The sequence below is a fragment of the Tachyglossus aculeatus genome, chromosome 4, assembly GCF_015852505.1.
Source record: "Tachyglossus aculeatus isolate mTacAcu1 chromosome 4, mTacAcu1.pri, whole genome shotgun sequence".
In the NCBI taxonomy this organism is placed as follows: domain Eukaryota; kingdom Metazoa; phylum Chordata; class Mammalia; order Monotremata; family Tachyglossidae; genus Tachyglossus; species Tachyglossus aculeatus.
The window spans coordinates 30,283,573-30,304,079 of NC_052069.1; the positions used below are offsets into that span (position 1 = coordinate 30,283,573).

At 46.1% G+C, this 20,507-nt stretch overlaps 1 protein-coding gene across 3 annotated transcripts in view; it reads left to right on the forward strand.

The window, feature by feature from the left end:
* Window positions 1-20,507, forward strand: part of MIGA1 (mitoguardin 1) — an 86,377-nt gene that overhangs the window by 20,571 nt on the left and 45,299 nt on the right. For all 3 annotated transcript variants that reach the window (XM_038745512.1, XM_038745513.1, XM_038745514.1), the window contains 3 exons: window positions 45-171; window positions 6,285-6,421; window positions 7,464-7,587. In XM_038745512.1, the coding sequence (XP_038601440.1) occupies window positions 45-171; window positions 6,285-6,421; window positions 7,464-7,587 (388 nt within the window). The remainder of the gene's footprint in view (window positions 1-44; window positions 172-6,284; window positions 6,422-7,463; window positions 7,588-20,507) is intronic.

Sequence of the window (20,507 nt, forward strand, 5' to 3'; positions counted from 1 at the left end):
AAAATATTTTGAGCCAGTTTTTTTTTTCCTGATCCCAATTTTAGGTCCAGAGCGCTAATTCTTGCCACAGTTGTGCCTGTGCCAATTCTAGTTCTTGGGGCAAAACAGACGAAGATGATGTCAAACTCGTCAATATTCCTGTGACCACTCCTGAGAACTTGTATCTGATGGGTAAGAAATAGACAATATGATATCAATCAGTCAATCAGTGGACTATAGTACTGTGTGTACTCTACTAAGCACTTGGGAGAGTAAAATACATATCCTGCTAACAAGGAATTTACAATCTACTGGACTGCGGTTAGACTTTTGGTAAATTTGGCTTTACGTTTTTTAATCCTTAGAAGAGTTTTAGGAAAAACCCCGATTTTAGCACAAAGCATTTGATCTTATTTCACATGAAAACCATGCTTGATTCTCCCTTTGAAATTCAGAAGGGCAGTAGCGTCTTTTAAGGTGGACGGCACCTTAAAAGGAAGGAAGGATTACACAAAAAAGTGTGTTATCAGGAGTTCAGTGTCAGTGCAGGGGGGCTAAATTATAAAATATTTTTCAGTCTGACCTGAATGAAGGAATTGGGGAGCATGTTCCCTATATTAGCATATCAAATCAAGTTGATTGGATGTACTGATGATAGGAAGAAAGTTCAAAGTGAAGTACACATTGTGGAAATAATATACTACAAAACAAAATATATGTTCATTTGGAATATAAAGCCACAGCAAGATGGGAAAGATGATAGACAAAAGACTGGATGGCAGGAAAGCATCTGGAGTCAACGTAATATTATTGTTCAGAATTCAAGCCATTTGCCTTCTAGATTTTAGTTCATGCTTGTGTACCCACTGGGTGAAACTGATGTCATGGTTGATAAAAAAAGTTTGTGAAATCTACCAGTTCTTAATTGTATGCTGTCGAGAAGCAGCTTGGTCTAGTGGAAAGAGCATGTGCCTGGGAATCAGAGGACCTGGGTTGAAATCCAGGCTCTCCCAGTTCCTTGCTGTGTGACTTTGGGCAAGTCACTTAACAACTCTGTGCCTCAGTTCTCTTCTTTTCCCTCTTTTTTAGACTGTGAGGCCCATGTGGGACAGCGACTGTGTCCAACCTAATTAACTTGTATCTCTCCCAGCGCTTAGAACAGTGTTTGATACGTAGAAAGCACTTAACAAATGCCGTGAAAAGGACCTGAAGTGTTTACTGACCCAAAAGAAAATCTACTCATAAGTACACTTTTTATTGCAGATCAGTCCAGAAAACTCTGTTTGTCATTGGACTTTATCCTAAGTGTGCTTTCTGACTTACCCAAGTCCATCCAATATTTTTTTTTCTGGTATTAAGTAGTTCCTTTGTGCCAAGCACTGTACTAAGCGTGGAACAGATACAGAATCCCATCCCGTCCCCATCCCATCCCAGCCCCACAGCACTTATGTACATTTATATTAGTGTCTGCCTCTCCCCCTTCTCCAAGACAGTAAGCTCGTTGCGGGCAGGGACCGTGTCTGTTTATTGTTGTATTGTACTCTCCCAAGTGCTTAGTACAGTGCTGTGCACACACTAAGTGCTCAATAAATATGATTGAATGAATGAATACAAACTAATCAGATTGGACTCATTCATTCATTCATTCAATCGTATTTATTGAGTGCTTACTGTGTGCAGAGCACTGTACTATGCACTTGGGAAGCACAAGTTGGCAACATATAGAGACAGTCCCTACCCAACAATGGGCTCACAGTCTAGAAGGGGGAGACAGAGAACAAAACAAAACATGTGGACAGGTGTCGAATCGTCAGAACAAATAGAATTAAAGCTAAATGCACATCATTAACCAAATAAATAGCATAGTTAATATGTACAAGTAAAATAAATAGAGTAAGAGATCTGTACAAACATATATACAGGTGCTGTGGGAAGGGGAAGGAAGTAGGACGGGGGGGATGGGGAGGAGGAGAGGAAAAAAGGGGCTCAGTCTGGGACTCAGTCCCTGTCCCACATGGGGCTTACAGTATTAATCCCCATTTTACAAATGAGGTAACTGAGGCCCAGAGAAGTGAAATGACGTGCCCAAGGACACACAGCAGACAAGTGAAGCAGCGTGGCTCAGTGGAAAGAGCCCGGGCTTGGGAGTCAGAGGTCATAGGTTCTAATCCCGGCTCCACCACGTGTCTGCTGTGTGACCTTGGGCAAGTCACTTCACTTCTCTGAGCCTCAGTTACCTCATCTGTCAAATGGGGGTTAAGACTGTGAGCCCCACGTGGGACAACCTGATCACCTTGTATCCCCCCCAGCGCTTAGAACAGTGCTTTGCACATAGTAAGCGCTTAACAAATGCCATTATTATTATTATTATTAAGTGGCAGAACTGGGATTAAAATGCAGATTCTTCTGATCCCCAGGCCTGTGCTCTATCATGCAGCTTCTCACAGAGCTGCCTAATGGACAGCTATTTTGCAGGGTGCTCACTGCCTGGTGCTTTCTTCCTCTAAGGCCATCCAGGCCAGGGAGGTGGAGGGGTACAATAGAAGGGGATCATTGAGGGATTCCCACAGTTAGAGGGTGGGAGGTAGAGGAGGAGCCGGAGGGATAGGAGAAGGCCCAGGAGAGGAGAGTGTCAGCAAAGCCAAGGTTGGATAACGTTTCCGGGAGAAGAGGGTCGAAGGCAGCTGAGCATGTACTTATTGCAGGGATCCTCTAGGGAAAGGGGAATCTGAGCAGGGGCAGTGGAGTTGGGCAATATTTAAAAGGTAGAAGCTCCATCCTTTGATCATCTTTCCCCTTTCTTCCCAGACCCTGCCCTAGAGGGATCTCTGCCCCACTGACTGGGGAGAAGGGAAGAGCTTCACTTATGCACACCGTCTTGCTCCTGTACACAACAACAATAACAATGTTAATGATGGCATTTATTAAGTGCTTACTAAGTTCAAAGCACTGTTCTAATCGATCAATCAATCGTATTTATTGAGCGCTTACTGTGTGCAGAGCAGTGTACTAAGCGCTTGGGAAGTACAAGTTGGCAACATATAGGGACAGTCCCTACCCAACAGTGGGCTTACAGTCTAAAAGGGGGAGACAGAGAACGAAACCAAACATACTAACAAAATAAAATAAATAGAATAGATATGTACAAGTAAAATAAATAAGTAAATAGAGTAATAAACATGTACAAACATATAAACATATATACAGGTGTTGTGGGAAGGGAAGGTGGTAAGATGTGGGGGATGGAGAGGGGGACGAGGGGGAGAGGAAGGAAGGGGCTCAGTCTGGGAAGGCCTCCTGGAGGAGGTGAGCTCTCAGTAGGGCCTTGAAGGGAGGACGAGAGCTAGCTTGGCGGATGGGCAGAAGGAGGGCATTCCAGGCCCGGGGGATGATGTGGGCCGGGGGTCGTTGGCGGGACAGGCGAGAACGAGGTACGGTGAGGAGATTAGCGGCAGAGGAGCAGAGGGTGCGGGGTGGGCTGCAGAAGGAGAGAAGGGAGGTGAGGTAGGAGGGGGCGAGGGGATGGACAGCCTTGAAGCCCAGGGTGAGGAGTTTCTGCCTGATGCGCAGATTGACTGGTAGTCACTGGAGATTTTTGAGGAGGGGAGTAACATGCCCAGAGCGTTTCTGGACAAAGACAATCCGGGCAGCAGCATGAAGTATGGATTGAAGTGGGGAGAGACAAGAGGATGGAAGATCAGAGAGAAGGCTGATGCAGTAGTCCAGACCGGAGAGGATGAGAGCTTGAATGAGCAGGGGAGCGGTATGGATGGAGGGGAAAGGGCGGATCTTGGAAATGTTGCGAGCTGAGACCGGCAGGTTTTGGTGACGGCTTGGATGTGAGGGGTGAATGAGAGAGCGGAGTCGAGGATGGCACCAAGATTGCGGGCCTGTGAGACGGGAAGGATGGTAGTGCCGTCAACAGAGATGGGAAAGTCAGGGAGAGGGCAGGGTTTGGGTGGGAAGACAAGGAGTTCAGTCTTGGACGTGTTCTAAGTGCTGGGGAGGCTACATAGTGATCAGGTTGTCCCACGGGGGGCTCAAAGTCCATCCATTTTACAGATGAGGTAACTGAGACATAGAGAAGTTAAGTGACTTGCCCAAAGTCTCACAGCTGACAACTGGCGGAGCCGGGGTTTGTACCCAGGACCACTGACTCCAAAGCCCGTGCTCTTTCCACCGAGCCATGCTGCTTCTCTGAATTGCTGTTCTGTTATTTATGTTCTGTTATTTATGAATTGCTGCCTGTGTGCCAAGCACTGTGCTAAGCTCTGGAATAGATACAGGGACAGTTGTATTGGCACTGTCCTTATCCCACATGGGGTCCACAATCCAAGAGGCCTCAGTGGAAAGAGCCCGGGCTTTGGAGTCAGAGGTCAGGGGTTCAAATCCCGGCTCTGCCAATTGTCAGCTGTGTTGACTTCGGGCGAGTCACTTAACTTCTCTGTGCCTCAGTCACCTCATATGTAAAATGGAGATTAAGGCTGTGAGCTCCCTGTGGGGCAACCCGATCACCTTGTAACCTCCCCAGCGCTTAGAGCAGTGCTTTGCACATAGTAAGCGCTTAATAAATGCCATCATTATCATTATTTTTAAGAGGCGGGGAAAGCCGCTGTCTTATCCCTATTTGCCAGGAAATGAAACTGAGGTTCAGAGGTCACACCGCAGACCAGTGGCAGAGGTAGGATCAAACCCTGGACCTTCTGATTGCCAGATCCACGCTCTCTTCATTAGGCTGTGTGCACTCCGACCCTTGGGTCACTGTTGTACAGAAGCAGAGGGGAGCCAGCCACTCGCCAGGCAACTCTCCCTCCTCTGTGGCAGCAGCTCTCTGGAGACCCACTTGGGGGTGAAGCCCCTTAATAACAATAATAATAATTATAGTATTTGTTAAGCACTTACTGTGTGCCAGGCATTGTACGAAGCACTGGGGTGGATACAAGCAAATCAGGTTGGACACAGTCCCCCTCCCACATAAGGCTCACAGTTTTAATCCCCATTTTACACATGAGGTAACTGAAGCCCAGAGAAGTAAAATGACTTGCCCAAGGCGACACGACAGACAAGTGGCATAGCTGGAATTAGAACCCATGACATATGTATATATGTTTGTACATATTTATTACTCTATTTATTTTACTTGTACATATCTATTCTATTTTATTTTGTAGTATGGTTTTGTCTCCCCCTTTTAGTCTGTGAGCCCACTGTTGGGTAGGGACTGTCTCTATATGTTGCCAATTTGTACTTCCCAAGCGCTTAGTACGGTGCTCTGCACACAGTAAGCGCTCAATAAATACAATTGATGATGATGATGACCATCTGAGTCCCAGGCCCTTGCTCTATCCAGTACGCCAGGCTGCTTCTAAAGGGCTAGTTGGTGCGATTGGCCCTCCCCTCACCTTGCTTTAGACCTTTTGGAGTACAATCTAGTCAAATGTGTATGCACTAGAGCAACTTGGAGAAAACACTGGTTTAATACATACTAGACTCTAGCTTTTAGTTGACTGCAATAGTAATGGTTTTATTGAGCACCTACTGGGTGCAGTACACTGTGCTAAGCACACAGGAAGGTAAAAGAGAAGCACAAGATGGCTGAACAAATGAAGTTTACCCTCCAACAGTTCTTATCACTTGGAAGCATTCCTCACAAGTGAAAATCAATCAGTGGTATTTACTGAGGGCTTTCGGGGTGCAGAGCATTGTACTAAGCACTTGGGAAAGTAAAGTCTAAGAATCGATAGACACGATCCCTACCCTCGGAGCTTACAGTCTGGTGGAACCCCTGAGGAGCTGACAGTGCCATGTATGTAGAGACCCAGCGACTGTAGAGGAAATCTTCAGTAATCATCGGGTATTTATTGAGCACTTGCTATGTGCAGAGCACTGTACTAAGCACTTGGGAGAATACAATATATGCATTCATTCATTCACTTAATCGTATTTATTGAGCACTTACTGTGTGCAGAGCACTGTATTAAAGGCTTGGGAAGTACAAGTTGGCAACATATAGAGACGGTCCCTACCCAACAGCGGGCTCACAGTCTAGAAGGGGCAGACAGACAACGAAACAAAACATGTGGACAGGTGTCAAGTCATCAGAATAAATAGAAGTAAAGCTAGATGCACATCCTTAACAAAATAAATAGAATAGTAATGCCACCCGGGCATAAAACAATCAGGTCATTTGTTACCATGCTGCGGGCTGCTTCGGGGGCAATCACCGCCTGAACTTTCAAGCGGTTAACGCGTTTCTCGTGCTAGTGGAGTGATTTTATCTAGAACTGTTCTGTTTCGATTTATAGGTATGGAGCTATTTGAGGAAGCATTGCGTCGATGGGAGCAGGCATTGACGTTTCGGAGCAGACAAGCCGAAGATGAAGCGAGCTGCAGTTCTATTAAGCTAGGGGCGGGAGATGCCATTGCCGAGGAGAGCGTAGAGGTGAGCCAGATCTCGAAGTCGTGTATTTGGCTTAGCCGCAGGGACAAATGATTTTGAGGGGGAGACTCCTGGGGGCTTCCGACACTTCTGAAAACTTTTCTTGAAATAGTATTTGTTAAGTGCTCACACTGCACCAGGTGCTGTACTAAGCACTGGGGTAGATACAAAAGCAGCGTGGCTTAGTGGAAAGAGCATGGGCTTGGGACTCAGAGGCCGTGGGTTCTAATCTGCCACTTTTCAGCTCTGTGACTTTGTGCAAGTCACTTAACTTCTCTGTGCCTCAGTTACCTCATCTGTAAAATGAGGATTAAGGCTGTGAGCCTCAAGTGGGACAACCTGATCACCTTGTATCTACCCCGGTGCTTAGAACAGTGCTTGGCACAGAGTAAGAGCTTAAAAAATATTATTATTATTATAATACGAGACAGTCAGGTTGGACCCAGTCCACGTCCTTCATCGAACTCACAGTCTTAGTCCCCATTTTACTACAGATGAAGCAGCCAAGGCACAGAAATGTTAAGGGACTTGCCCAAGATCACACAGCAGACAAGTGGCGCAGCCGGGATGAGGAGAACATAGTCAATCGAATTTATTTAGGGCTTACTGTGGGCAGAGCACTGTACTAAGCTCTTGGGAGAGTACAATATAACAAGAAAACAGACACATTCCCTGCCCTTAAGGAGCTTACAGTTAGAGGGTTCTCTGCCAGGCCTGTGCTGTTTCCACTCGGCTGTGCTGTTTTCACACTGCTGGTTTATATCCCTGGGACAGATCACACACTTATTTTGAGGGGCTGAAATCTGGTCCCTAAAGTTTTGGAGACGAGGTTTGATAGTGGGAAAGATGCCCTGATGCTTTCCAATAGTGTGTATTTGGGAATCTAGAGTAGGCCTAACCAATTCCAGTTGTATTTTAAAGAATGCCGCTATATACGATACTCGCGGTAAGCGGGGCAGACTTGTAATTCATTTGAACACAAAGTATTCCCTTAACTAAAAGTTAAAGTCTGATATTTGCTATCCCTTTTTCTATCCCACTGCAGGACATCATTAGTGCTGAATTCATCCGTAAGCTCGAAGCTCTCCTGCAGCGAGCTTATTGCCTCCAGGAGGAGTTTGAAGTCACACTAGGGGCATCCGATCCTAATTCCTTGGCTAACGACATTGGTAAAGTGCTCATTTACAGGTTTTTTCCAAGGGAAAAAAGCGTGCTCTTGAAAAACTTCACGGGGAAGGATTTTATGTTGATTATCAGGAGCAACCCGTGTGTCAATTAATAGAAGACATAATAAATTGGAAGGGCAAAATGGTAGGGGGGAAAATATCACACAAGCAACACGAGACGAGGTATCTTTTATCTCTAATTTCTGTTTAAAATTAGTCATTAGGATAAATATATGAAGTGTATTCAGGAGAGGAATTTTAAAAATCTCACTGAAACCCTCGTGATGTCACACACGTTATGCCAGGCCCGCAGCAGAACGTGATGATGTCAGAGCCTCAGCAGGGGCACCCCAGCCTTCTTCTACCTTACCCCCTACCCTTCATTCATTCATTCATTCATTCAATTGTATTTATTGAGCGCTTACTGTGTGCAAACCACTGTACTAAGCGCTTGGGAAGTACAAGTTGGCAACGTATAGAGACGGTCTCTACCCAACAGTGGGCTCACAGTCTAGAAGGGGGAGACAGACAACACCTCCACCTGTCATGAAGGGGGACAGAAACCCCTAGGAATGGCCGTTATCCTTCTCCCCCTTGCCTCCTCTTCCCTCCCCTGGCCCCCCGTACCTAGAAGCGTTCACCCCATAGCCCGGTGGGGCCACCGAGGGGCCGGACTGGCCCCTTCCATTTGGACTTGCGGTCCCCATCCTCCTCCTCTCTGGAACCACCTTCCACCCCAGGCTCTGGCCCCAAGCCTCCCAGGGATCTCAGTGGGAGCGAGTGGGCCACTGCCATCTCTTCTGCTCAGAAACCGGGCTCGGATTAAGGTTAGAGGTCAAGGAGCGGCTGTGAATGATGGAGAGGAAGCCATAAGTAATTTATTTATGTTAATGTCTGTCTCTCCCTCCATTCATTCATTCAGTCGTATTCGCTTACTGTGTGCAGAGCCCTGTACTAAGCGCTTGGGAAGTACAAGTTGGCAACATATAGAGACAGTCCCTATCCAGCAGTGGGCTCACAGTCTAGAAAGGGGAGACAGAGAACAAAACAAAACATATTAACAAAATAAAATAAACAGAATAAATATGCACAAATAAAATAGAGTAATAAATTGATACAAACATATACATGTATACAGGTGCTGTAGGGAGGGGAAGGAGGTAAGGCGGGGAGGATGGGGAGGAGAGGAAGAGGAAGGAGGGGGCTCAGGCTGGGAAGGCCTCCTGGAGGAGGTGAGCTCTCAGTAGGGCCTTGAAGGGAGGAAGAGAGCTAGCTTGGCGGGTGGGCAGAGGGAGGGCATTCCAGGCCAGGGGGTTGCCGGGGGTCGACGGTGGGACAGGTGAGAATGAGGCATGGTGAGGAGATTAGCGGCAGAGGAGCGGAAAGCGGATCTTACAGTCTCTATAATAATAATAATGATGGCATTTGTTAAGCGCTTACTATGTGCAAAGCACTGTTCTAAGCGCTGGGGAGGATACAAGGTGATCAGGTTATCCCACTTGGGGCTCACAGTCTTAATCCCCATTTTACAGATGAGGTAACTGAGGCCCAGAGAAGTTAAGTGACCTGCCCAAAGTCACACAGCTGACAATTGGCGGAGCTGGGATTTGAACCCATGACCTCTGACTCCAAAGCCCGTGCTCTTTCCAATGAGCCACGCTGCTTAGACTGTAAGATCACTGTGGGCAGGAAATGTGTCCGTTGATTGTTGTATCGTGCTCTCTCAAGTGCTTAGTACAGTGCTCTGCACATAGTGAGCGCTCAATAATTAAGGTTGACTGACTGACTTCGGGTAGACCATGCTGGCCGGACTGGGCCATGCCGGGGAGACCGCACTCGTAGCAGCACTGACTCAAAGCGTGGATCTGTCCGTCCCCGGGCCGCTGCCAAAGGGGAACAGTTCTCCGATTGGATTCCAGCTCTTTTAATTTCTAATTTCTAAATTCTAATCTCTAATTTCTGTTTAAAATTAGTCAACAATGATCTCCCACCTAAAATTTTAAAATTTAAAATTTAATTAAAATTGAATTAACTTAATGAAAATTAAATTAAAATTTAAAAATGGATCCGAGTTCCGATCCATCCCAGCATACTTCCACTGCTCAGCAGAAGTGAGATGAGTACCAGCTTGCAGTCCAAAGTGCTACCAGATGGAAATCAAAATCTGAAGCGTAGTCATGATGGTGAAGAATTGGATGATAGTTCCCCATCAGGGATGATGACTGAGCCTTGGTCCTGAGGTATAAAGGTCCGAGCTATGGAGACCTCAGGTCTGAGAATGTGCACAGAAAGATTGGTTTTAGGGCTAGTGGCTTGTCAGTCAGTCAGTTGTATTTATTGACTGCTTACTGTGTGCAGAGCACTGTACTGAGTGCTTGGGAGAATATAATATAACAGACACGTTCCCTGCCCACAGTGAATTTACAGTCTAAAGGGAGAGAGACATTAATATAAATAAATTAGAGATATGTGCATAAGTACTGTGGGGCTGGGAGCAGGGTTAAATAAAGGGAGCAAGACAGGAGTGGGAGAAGCAGCATAGCATAGTGGATAGAGCACAGGGTGGGAGTCAGGAGGTCATGGGTTCTAATCCCAGCTCCACCGCTGTCCGCTGTCTGACCTTGGACAAGTCACTTAAGTTCTCTGTGCCTCAGTTACCTCATCTGTAAAATGAGGATTGAGACTGTGAGCCCCACATGGGACAGGGACTGTGTCCAACCTGGTTACCTTGCATCCACCCCAGTGCTTAGTACAGTGCCTGGCACACAGTAAGCGCTTAACAAATACCATAATTATTATTATTGTCATTAGAAGAAGAAAGGTGGGCTTAGTCAGGGAAGGCCTCTTGAAGAAGATGTGCCTTCAATAAGGCTTTTAAGGTAAGGGGAGTAATTGCCGGTCAGATATGAAGAGGGAGGGTGTTCCACAGCAGAAGCAGGTGTGAGCCCGTTGTTGGGTAGGGGCCGTCTCTATATGTTGCCGACTTGCACTTCCCAAGTGCTTAGTACAGTGCTCTGCACACAGTGCTCAATTAATACGATTGAATGAATGACATGGGTGAGAGGTCGGAGATGAGATAGACGAGATCAGGGTACAGTGAGTAGGTTAGAGAATTAGAGGAGTGAAGTGTGTGGGCTCCCCCTTTTAGACTGTGAGCCCACTGTTGGGTAGGGACTGTCTCTATATGTTGCCAACTTGTACTTCCCAAGCGCTTAGTACAGTGCTCTGCACACAGTAAGCACTCAATAAATACGATTGATTGATTGATTGGGCTGGGTTGTGGTAGGAGAGTAGTGAGGTGAGGCAGGAGGGGGCAAGGTGATTGAGTTCTTTCAAGCTGATGGCAGGTTTGTGCAGTGCTCCTCATTCTTCTGTCCCAAGACGGTCACGGTCCTCGCCCCCGGGACCCAGAACATGAGTGGCCCAGGCGACGGGGCAACACTGCCCAGGGCATTTGCAGTCTGCCCACAAAAGCCAGTGTGAAAGAAGGAATGGGGGTAGTTTGAGGGTGAGACTGGCACTAATTTGTGTGCCTTTCTTTTTCACAATAGCTACACTCCCCTCCTTCACTCTACCTTAATGCTAATTGCTGGCTTGCACCAGAATATGTACATGACACCGTGATTTCATTCCAGTTCATTGGTTTCCTATTTATGACGGAGGAGCACGGAGAAAGAATGCCTGTAGGTGTTACATTCATGCCTTGGGAGTGGTGGATGAGCAGGACATACTTTGGATTGCATCATCTTTATGGATGTCTGTATGGAACTCTGGTAGCCAAAGGGTAAATTGAGCTCAATTATATTCCCTTGGATGAAAGCGATGCGTGCCCTTTCAGAGGGAGGCAAAGTTTCTTTCAAGTGGTGAATACATTTCCAAATGCCTTTGCAAACAGGTTATGCGGAGTCTCTCTGTCATTCTTAGGCTTCTTAATAATAATAATGCCATTTGTTAAGCGCTTACTATGTGCAAAGCACTGTTCTAAGCGCTGACTTCGATTGCTCACCGTGGACCTGGTCTCACTGTGGGATGTGGCTAAATATTTATATTTTGGGCATAGATTGTGGGTCAAATGCCATGTCTGGTAGCCATAGATGAGTCCTATTTTACGTACCCTTATTTCATCCTTTAATGTCATCGTCGACACCAAAAAGTGTTTATTTCAAGTCCAACGTTAGGTTGAGATGTTTAAGATGGCTAACAGCCTCGTAGAAACTGGCCTTGTAAAGAAAAGGATAAAATATCTGCTAATCGTGGGTTTTTTATGTGTCTTATAATACTAGCATTTGAAGAGAAGAGAGCATTAGAAATTGGAGAAGAGTGAAAACTTGGAGAAACACTAAGAGCGCAGAAGATATCCACCCCAGCGCTTAGTACAGTGCTTGGCACATAGTAAGCGCTTAACAAATACCACAATTATTATTATTATGTGGCAGTGAGACATTTGGTAGCTCTAGAAAGATCACCTGGGATCATGTCCACAGTCCCAGGATCGGATGAACTCACTCCCACGGGCTGGGGAGCTGGGTGACCTTGGGCAAGTCACTTCACTTCTCTGTGCTTCAGATAATTCATCTGTAAAATGGGGATTAAGACTGTGAGCCCCACACGGGCAAGGACTGTATCCAATCTGATTTGCTTGTATCCACCCTAGCGCTTAATACAATGCCTGGCACATAGTAATTGCTTAACAAATACCATATTAGGTAGAAATTTGTATTTATGCTATTTCTGCTCCTTAAACTGTCCTCCCCCTTCTCCCTGTCTGACCCTGGGCTCTCTTGTTTCCTGGGGTCTTGTACTGGATTTTTTTTCCCTGACTGGTGGTCTCTTGACGTTGGCACCACAAATGATCACCCACTTTACCTGTACCTAAAACTGGCTTTGGGAATCGGGGGTGAAATCAAGATTAGGGGACATGGAGAGGTGGGTGGAGGGGAAGTGAAAGAGGTAGAGGAATTGGCAGAAGAAAGCAGCTAGTGGGAGAAAGTGGCTCCGAAAAGTAGTTAGTCTATGTCTAAGTGGCTGAAGGCTTGTAGACATCACTGTGCTGACCCAGTCTCTCCCCAGGATGTTAGATCTGATGTTTTAAGATTAGTTCTGGGGGCCCTTCACAATCAGTCAGAAGTTCTACCCTGATCTTTACCTGCCATGGTAAAGAGTAAGCCAAGCCATGTTGGGGACATAATGTTACTTGAAATTGTGACTCCATCATTTATTTATTTATGTATGTATGTAGCATTTACTGTGCACAGAGCACTGTACTAAGCTCCAGGGAGAGTACGGTACAACAGAGTTGGTAGACACAATGAGCTTACACTGTATAAGGGTCATCTTTACTCTGTAGTGCTTAGTTTTGTTTATAAATGATTAAAAGCTGTCAACCTAGCATACCTGTAGAGTTGAGATTTGCAGTTTGTTCAAGTCAGTCAGCGTGCTATTGATTGAGCACAGTTGTAAGCGCTTGTGAGAGTGTAATAAAATAAGGTCGGAAGATGATTCTTGCCCTCAAGGAGTTATAGTCTAGAGGGGGAGACAGACATTAAATAAAGTACAGATAAGGGAAATGGCAGGGAGGCAGGATCGGGATTTGCGCTCTAATGGGCATCACTTTATTTTGCTACGTTTTAAACACTGCATTCCAGAGCACTGTGCTAAGCACTGACGTAGGATAAAGGTAATCATATCAGCCACAGCCTCCATCCCACACAAGATGCACTATCTTAAGAGGTAGAGAGAATGGGTATCATATCCTATCGCTGCTCATTCTCACTCTCTTTCACAGATTCCTCCTCAGTCTCTCTCCCTCCCTCTGACAGTGGGGAACCCTCAAGACTCCGTACTGGGTCTGTTGGCTGGAGTAGTGCTTCTCTAGGCTGATCAGCCCATGACTAATAATAATAATAATAATAATAATAATGATAGCATTTGTTAAGTGCTTACTATGTTCTGAGTGCTGGGGGAGGGGGATACAAGGTCATCAGGTTGTCCCACATGGGGCTCACAGTCTTCATCCCCATTTTAAAGATGAGGGAACTGAGGCCCAGAGAAGTGAAGTGACTTGCCCAAAGTCACAAAGCTGACAAGTGGCGGAGTCGGGATTAGAACTCACGACCTCTGACTCCCAAGCCCCGGCTCCTGCCACTGAGCCACGCTGCTTCTCCACTTCTGACTAGTGCTGCTTGGCCCTGCTGGCCCGGCTTCACTTCCTTCATCAGAATAATTGTGATATTTAAGTGAGAAGCAGCTTGGTGTAGTGGATAGAGCACCGGCCTGGGAATCAGAAGGGCACGGGTTCTAATCCCGCCTCCCCCACTTTTCCGCTCTGTGACCTCGGGCGAGTCTGGCACATAGAAGTCTGTGACTTCTCTGGCACATAGTAAGCACTTAACAAATGCCATAATTATTATTATTAATTATTCTCTATCGACACCCACTCCCTTGGAAAACTTATTAACTCCCATGGTTTCAGCTACCATCTCTGTGCAGGTGATTCCCCAGTCTACATCTCCAGCCACGATCTTTCATCTTCTCTGCAGTCTCATATTTCCTTCTGCCTCCAGGACATCTGAGGTTGGGCATCTTACCTGTTCTGTATTCTGTCTCCCCCTTCTAGACTGTGAGCTCACTGTTGGGTAGGGACCGTCTCTATATGTTGCCAACTTGTACTTCCCAAGCGCTTAGTACAGTGCTCTGCACACAGTAAGCGCTCAATAAATACGATTGAATGAATGAATGAATGAACATCCTGCCAGTACCTCAAGCTTAACATAACGTGTCCAAAACAGAATGCCTCCTCTTCCCACCCGAACCCTGTCCTCCCCCGATTTTTCCATCATTCATTCATTCATTCAATTGTGTGCAGAGCGCTGTACTAAGTGCTTGGGAAGTACAAGTTGGCAACATATAGACAGCACCTCCATCTTCCCTGTCCCCCAAATCCATAACCTTGAACTTGTCTCTCTTTGAACCCAAATATTCAATCTGTCACCACATCTTGATGGTTTAAGCTTGACAGCGTTGCTAAAATCCATCCTTTCCTCTAAATCCAAACTACTGCCACATTAATCCGAGCACTTATCCTACCCCTCCTTGATTACTGCATCAGCCTCCTTGCTGACCTCCCCGCCTCCCGTCTCTCCCCACTTCATTTCACACGTCACTCTGCTGCCAGGATTATTTTTCTACAAAGCTGCTCAGTCCATTTTTCCCCACTCAGGAACCTCTAGTGCTAAGCGTTCAATAAATACGATTGAATGAGTGAATGAATAGCGGTGGCCCAATTACCTCCACATCAAATAGCTACTCCTTACCATTGACTTTAAAGCATTCAATCACCTTGCCCCTTCTTATCTTACCTCTCTGATTTCCTTCTACATCCTAGCATGCTCACTTCACTCCCCTAACCCTCCCTACACACTGTACCTCAAGCTCATTTATCTTGCCACCAACCTCTTACCCATCTCCTTTTTCTGGCCTGAAACTCCCTCCTCTTTCAGATCTGACAGACCACCGCTCTCCTCACCTTCAAAGGCTTATTAAAATTACTTGTCCTCCCAGAGGCCTCCCATCTCTCCCCACTCCATTTCACACGTCACTCTGCCACCAGGATTATTTTTCTACAAAGCTGCTCAGTCCATTTTTCCCCACTCAGGAACCTCTAGTGCTAAGCGCTCAATAAATACGATTGAATGAATGAATGAACAGTGGTGGCCCAGTTACCTCCACATCAAATAGCTACTCCTTACCATTGACTTTAAAGGATTCAATCACCTTGCCCCCTCTTATCTTACCTCTCTAATTTCCTTCTACATCCTAGCATGCTCACTTCACTCCCCGAACACCTACCTACCTACACACTGTACCTCAAGCTCATTTATCTTGCCACCAACCTCTTACCCATCTTTTTCTGGCCTGAAACTCCCTCCTCTTTCAGATCTGACAGACCACCGCTCTCCTCACCTTCAAAGGCTTATTAAAATTACTTGTCCTCCCAGAGGCCTTCCCTGACTGAGCCATCATTTCCCCTTCTCCTTCTCCCTTCTGCATTGTCCTTGTACTTAGATTTGTAGCCTTTATTTACCCTACCATCAGCTTCAAAGCACTTGGGGATACATCTCTGAAATTTATTTTCATTTCTGCCTCCCCCGCTAGACTGTAAGCCCCCTGTGAGCAGGGAACATGTCTACCAACTCTGTTATAGTGTACTCTTCCAAGCACTCAGTACAGTGCTCTGAATGCAGTAAGTGCTCAATAAATATAATTGATTGATTGAGAAGCAGCGTGGCTTAGTGGAAAGAGCCCGGGCTTGGGAGTCAGAGGTCGTGGGTTCTAATCCTGGCTCCACCACTTATCAACTGTGTGACTTGGGGCAAGTCACTTAACTTCTCTGTGCCTCAGTTCCCTCATCTGTAAAATGGGGATTAAGACTGTGAACCCCTTGTGGGACAACCTGATTACCTTGTATGAGAGAAGCAGCGTGGCTCAGTGGAAAGAGCACGGGCTTGGGAGTCAGAGGTCGTGGGTTCTAATCCCGGCTCCACCACTTGTCTGCTGTGTGACTTGGGGCAAGTCACTTCACTTCTCTGTGCCTCAGTTACCTCATCTTTCAAATGGGGATTAAGACTGTGAGCCCCACATGGGACAACCTGATTACCTTGTATCCCTCCCAGTGCTTAGAACAGTTCTTGGCATATAGTAAGCGCTTAACAAATGTCATTATTATTATTACCCCAGCACTTAGAACAGTGCTTGGCACATAGTAAGTGCTTAACAAATACCATTATTGTTATGAATATTATTATTATTGATTATCTTACCCATCTTATCTTACTGAATGCAGTAAGTGCTCAATAAATACAATTGATTGATTATCTTACACGTGAGGAAACAGAGGCTCAGAGATGTTAAATCATTTTTTCAAGATCACACAGCAAATCAGTGACAGAGCTAGGACTAGAACCCTGAGCCATCTGACTCCCAGTCCTGTGCTCTTTCTACTAGGCCAAGCTACAATAAAATTGGCTTCAAGTTTTTAGTTGTTTTTTTTTTTTAATGGTATTTATTAAGCACTTACTGTGTGCCAGACACTGTACTAAGTGCTGTTGTACAGCCAAGCTAATCAGGTCAGACACAGTCCATGTCCCACGTGGGGCTCGCTGTCTCAGTCCCCATTTTACAGATGAGATAACTGTGGCACAGAGGAGTTAAGTGAGTTGTCTAAGGTCACACAGCAGAGCACAGAGTCAGGATTAGAACCTAGAACCTCTGATTCCAAGGCCCATGCTCTTTCCATTAGGCCGCAGTGCTTCTCTTGCTGAGGACTTGCTGCTAAACTCTTACTGTTCCCTGTAGTGGGAAAGCAAGCAGCTCTACTCTTTTTGCAAGAGGGTGGGAACAGTTGCAATTGGAAAAAAAGTGTGAAAGACACATCCCTTCCCTTGTATTTACTGAGTGCCTTCTGTGTGCAGAGCACTGTACTAAGTGCTTGGGAGGCTAACATAAAATCAGGTGGTGTGATTCTGGCTCTGAAGGAGCTCACAGTCCATAGGGGGAGACAGACATTTACACATAAGAGGAAATAACAGACCAGAGGTCAGAACCATGTGGTTCTTCTTAGAGTCAAATGTGGCTCTTCTAAAAAAAAAAAGTTTATCCTTATTAATAATAATAATGGCATTTATTAAGCACTTACTATCTGCAAAGCACTGTTCTAAGCACTGGGGAGGTTACAAGGTGATCAGGTTGTCCCACGGGGGGCTCACAGTCTTAATCCCCATTTTACAGACGAGGGAACTGAGGCGCAGAGAAGTGAAGTGACTTGCCCAAAGTCACACAGCTGACAATTGGCAGAGCTGGGATTTGAACCCATGAACACTGATTCCAAAGCCTGTACTCTTTCCACTGAGCCACGCTGCTTCAGACCACTAGAATTAGTGGTCACTATTAGAATCCCTAACAGACCACTAGAATTCTTTCTTTGACCCCCTCCAATGTGGTTTCCATCCCTTGCACTCCACAGGACCCGCCTTCTCAGAGGTCACAATTGATCTCCTTCTTGCCATATCCAGTGACCTCTACTCCATCTTAATCCTCCTTGACCTCTCAGCTGCCCTCGATACTGTCGACCACCCCCTTCTGAAAACGTTATTCTGTCTCGGGTTCACGGACACTGCCCTCTCCTAGTTCTCCTATCTCGCTGGCCACTCCTTCTCAGTCTCTGACGAGCTCCTCCATTGCCTCCCACCCCCTAACTGTGGGGGTCCCTCACGTTTCAGTTCTGAGTCCCCTTCTATTCTCATGTACCTCCTCCAGGAGGCCTTCCCAGACTGAGCCCCTTCCTTCCTCTCCCCCTCATCCCCCTCTCCATCCCCCCCATCTTACCTCCTTCCCTTCCCCACAGCACCTGTATATATGTATATATGTTGGTACATATTTTTTTTACTCTATTTATATATTTATTTTATTTGTACATATCTATTCTATTTATTTTATTTTGTTAGTATGTTTGGTTTTGTTCTCTGTCTCCCCCTTTTAGACTGTGAGCCCACTGTTGGGTAGGGACTGTCTCTATATGTTGCCAATTTGTACTTCCCAAGCGCTTGGTACAGTGCTCTGCACATAGCGCTCAGTAAATACGATTGATGATGATGATGATGATGATGTACAGCCACCCCCTTGGAGAACTCATTCACTCCCGTGGCTTCAACGACCAAGTCTATGTGGATGAAACTCAAATCTGCATCTCCAGCCCAGATCTCTCTTCCTCTCTGCCGTCTCACATTTCCTCCTGCCTGCAACACATCTCTACTTGGATGTCCTGCCGTCATCTCAAACTTAACATGTCCCAAACAGAACACCTTATCTTCCCACCCAAACCCTGTCCACACCCTGACTTTCCCATCACTGTAGACAGCACCACCATTCTTCCTATCTCACAAGCCCGTAGCCTGAGGTTATCCTTGACTCCTCTCTCTCATTTAACCTTCATAGTCGATCTATTACTGAATCCTGTTGGCTCAACCGCCATGACATCGCTAAACTACGATCACGTTAATCCAAGCACTCATCTATCCTCAGTCTAGCCTTCCCAGACTGAGCCCCCTCCTTCCTCTCCCTCTCCATCCCCCCAGCCTTACCTCCTTCCCTTCCCCACAGCACCTGTATATATGTTTGTACAGATTTATTACTCTATTTATTTTACTTGTACATATCTATTCTATTTTATTTTGTTAATATGTTTGGTTTTGTTCTCTGTCTCCCCCGTTTAGACTGTGAGCCCGCTGTTGGGTAGGGACTGTCTCTATATGTTGCCAACTTGTACTTCCCAAGGGCTTAGTACAGTGCTCTGCACACAGTAAGCGCTCAATAAATACGATTGATTGATATGTTGCCAACTTGTACTTCCCAAGCGCTTAGTACTGTGCTCTGCACACAGTAAGCGCTCAATAAATGATTGATTGGTTATCCTACCCTGCCTTGATTACTGTATCAGTCTCCTTGTTGACCTTCCTACCTCCTGTCTTTCCCCACTCCAGACGATACTTCACTCTGCTGCCCTGAGAAGCAGCGCGGCTCAGTGGAAAGAGCCCGGGCTTTGGAGTCAGAGGTCACGGGTTCAAATCCTGGCTCCGCCAGTTGCCTGCTGTGTGACCTTGGGCAAGTCACTTAACTGCTCTGGGCCTCAGTTCCTTCATCTGTAAAATGGGGGTTAAGACTGTGAGTCCCCCGTGAGATCACCTTGTAACCTCCCCAGCTCTTAGAACAGTGCTTTGCACATAGTAAGCGCTTAATAAAATGCCATTATTATTATTATTATTATTATTTTTCTACGAAAATGTTCAGTCCTGGTTTCCCGACTCCTCGAGGTCCTCCGTTGGTTGCCCATCCACCTCTGCATCAAACAGAAACTCGTTACCGTTGGCTTTAAAGCACTTAATCATCTCGTCCCCTTCTACCTCACCTTACTCTTCTCCTTCTACAACGCAGCCCGCACATTTCGCTCCTCAAATGCCAACCTACTTATTGTATCTCGATCTCACCCATCTCGCCGCTGGTACCTCCCACCCATAACCTGCCTCTGGCTTGGAATGCCCTCCCTCAGCGTGGCCTAGTGGATAGAGCTTGAGTCTGGGAGTCAGAAGGACCTGGGTTCTAATCCCGGGTCCACCACTTTCATTCAGTCGCATTTATTGAGGGCTTACTGTGCGCAGAACACTGTACTAAGCGCTTGGGAAGTCCCCAAGTTGGCAACATAGAGAAACGGTCCCTACCCAACAGCGGGCTCACAGTCAGAATTTATCTGCTGTGTGAGCTTGGGCAAGTGCCTTCACTTCTCCAAGCTTCAGTTCCCCGGTGGGACAACCTGATCACCTTCTAGCCACCCCAGCGCTTAGAACAGTGCTTTGCACATAGTAAGCGCTTAACAAATACCATTATTCAGCGCTTAGAACAGTGCTTTGCACATAGTAAGCGCTTAATAAATGCCATTATTATTATTATTATCTGTAAAACGGAATTTAAGACTGTGAGCCCTGTTTGGGATTTGGACTGTGTCCAACCCGATTAGCTTGTATCTTTCCCAGTGCTTGGCACATAGTAAGCGCTTAACAAATACCACAATTATTGTTATCTGACAGACAAATACTCTCCCCTCCTTCAAAGCCTTATTGAAGGCCCATCCCCTCCAAGAGGCCTTCCCCTACTAAGCCCTCATTTCCTTTTTCCCCCACTCCCTTCTGCGTGGCCCGGTCCCACAACACTTATGTCCGGATCTGTAATTTACTTAATTATGTTAATGCCTAATTAGCATAATTATGCTACGTTAACATATTAATGTAACAACATATCAATAACGTAACAATAACATAACATATTAATTATGTTAAGTATGTTAGAGAAGCAGCGTGGCTCAGTGGCAAGAG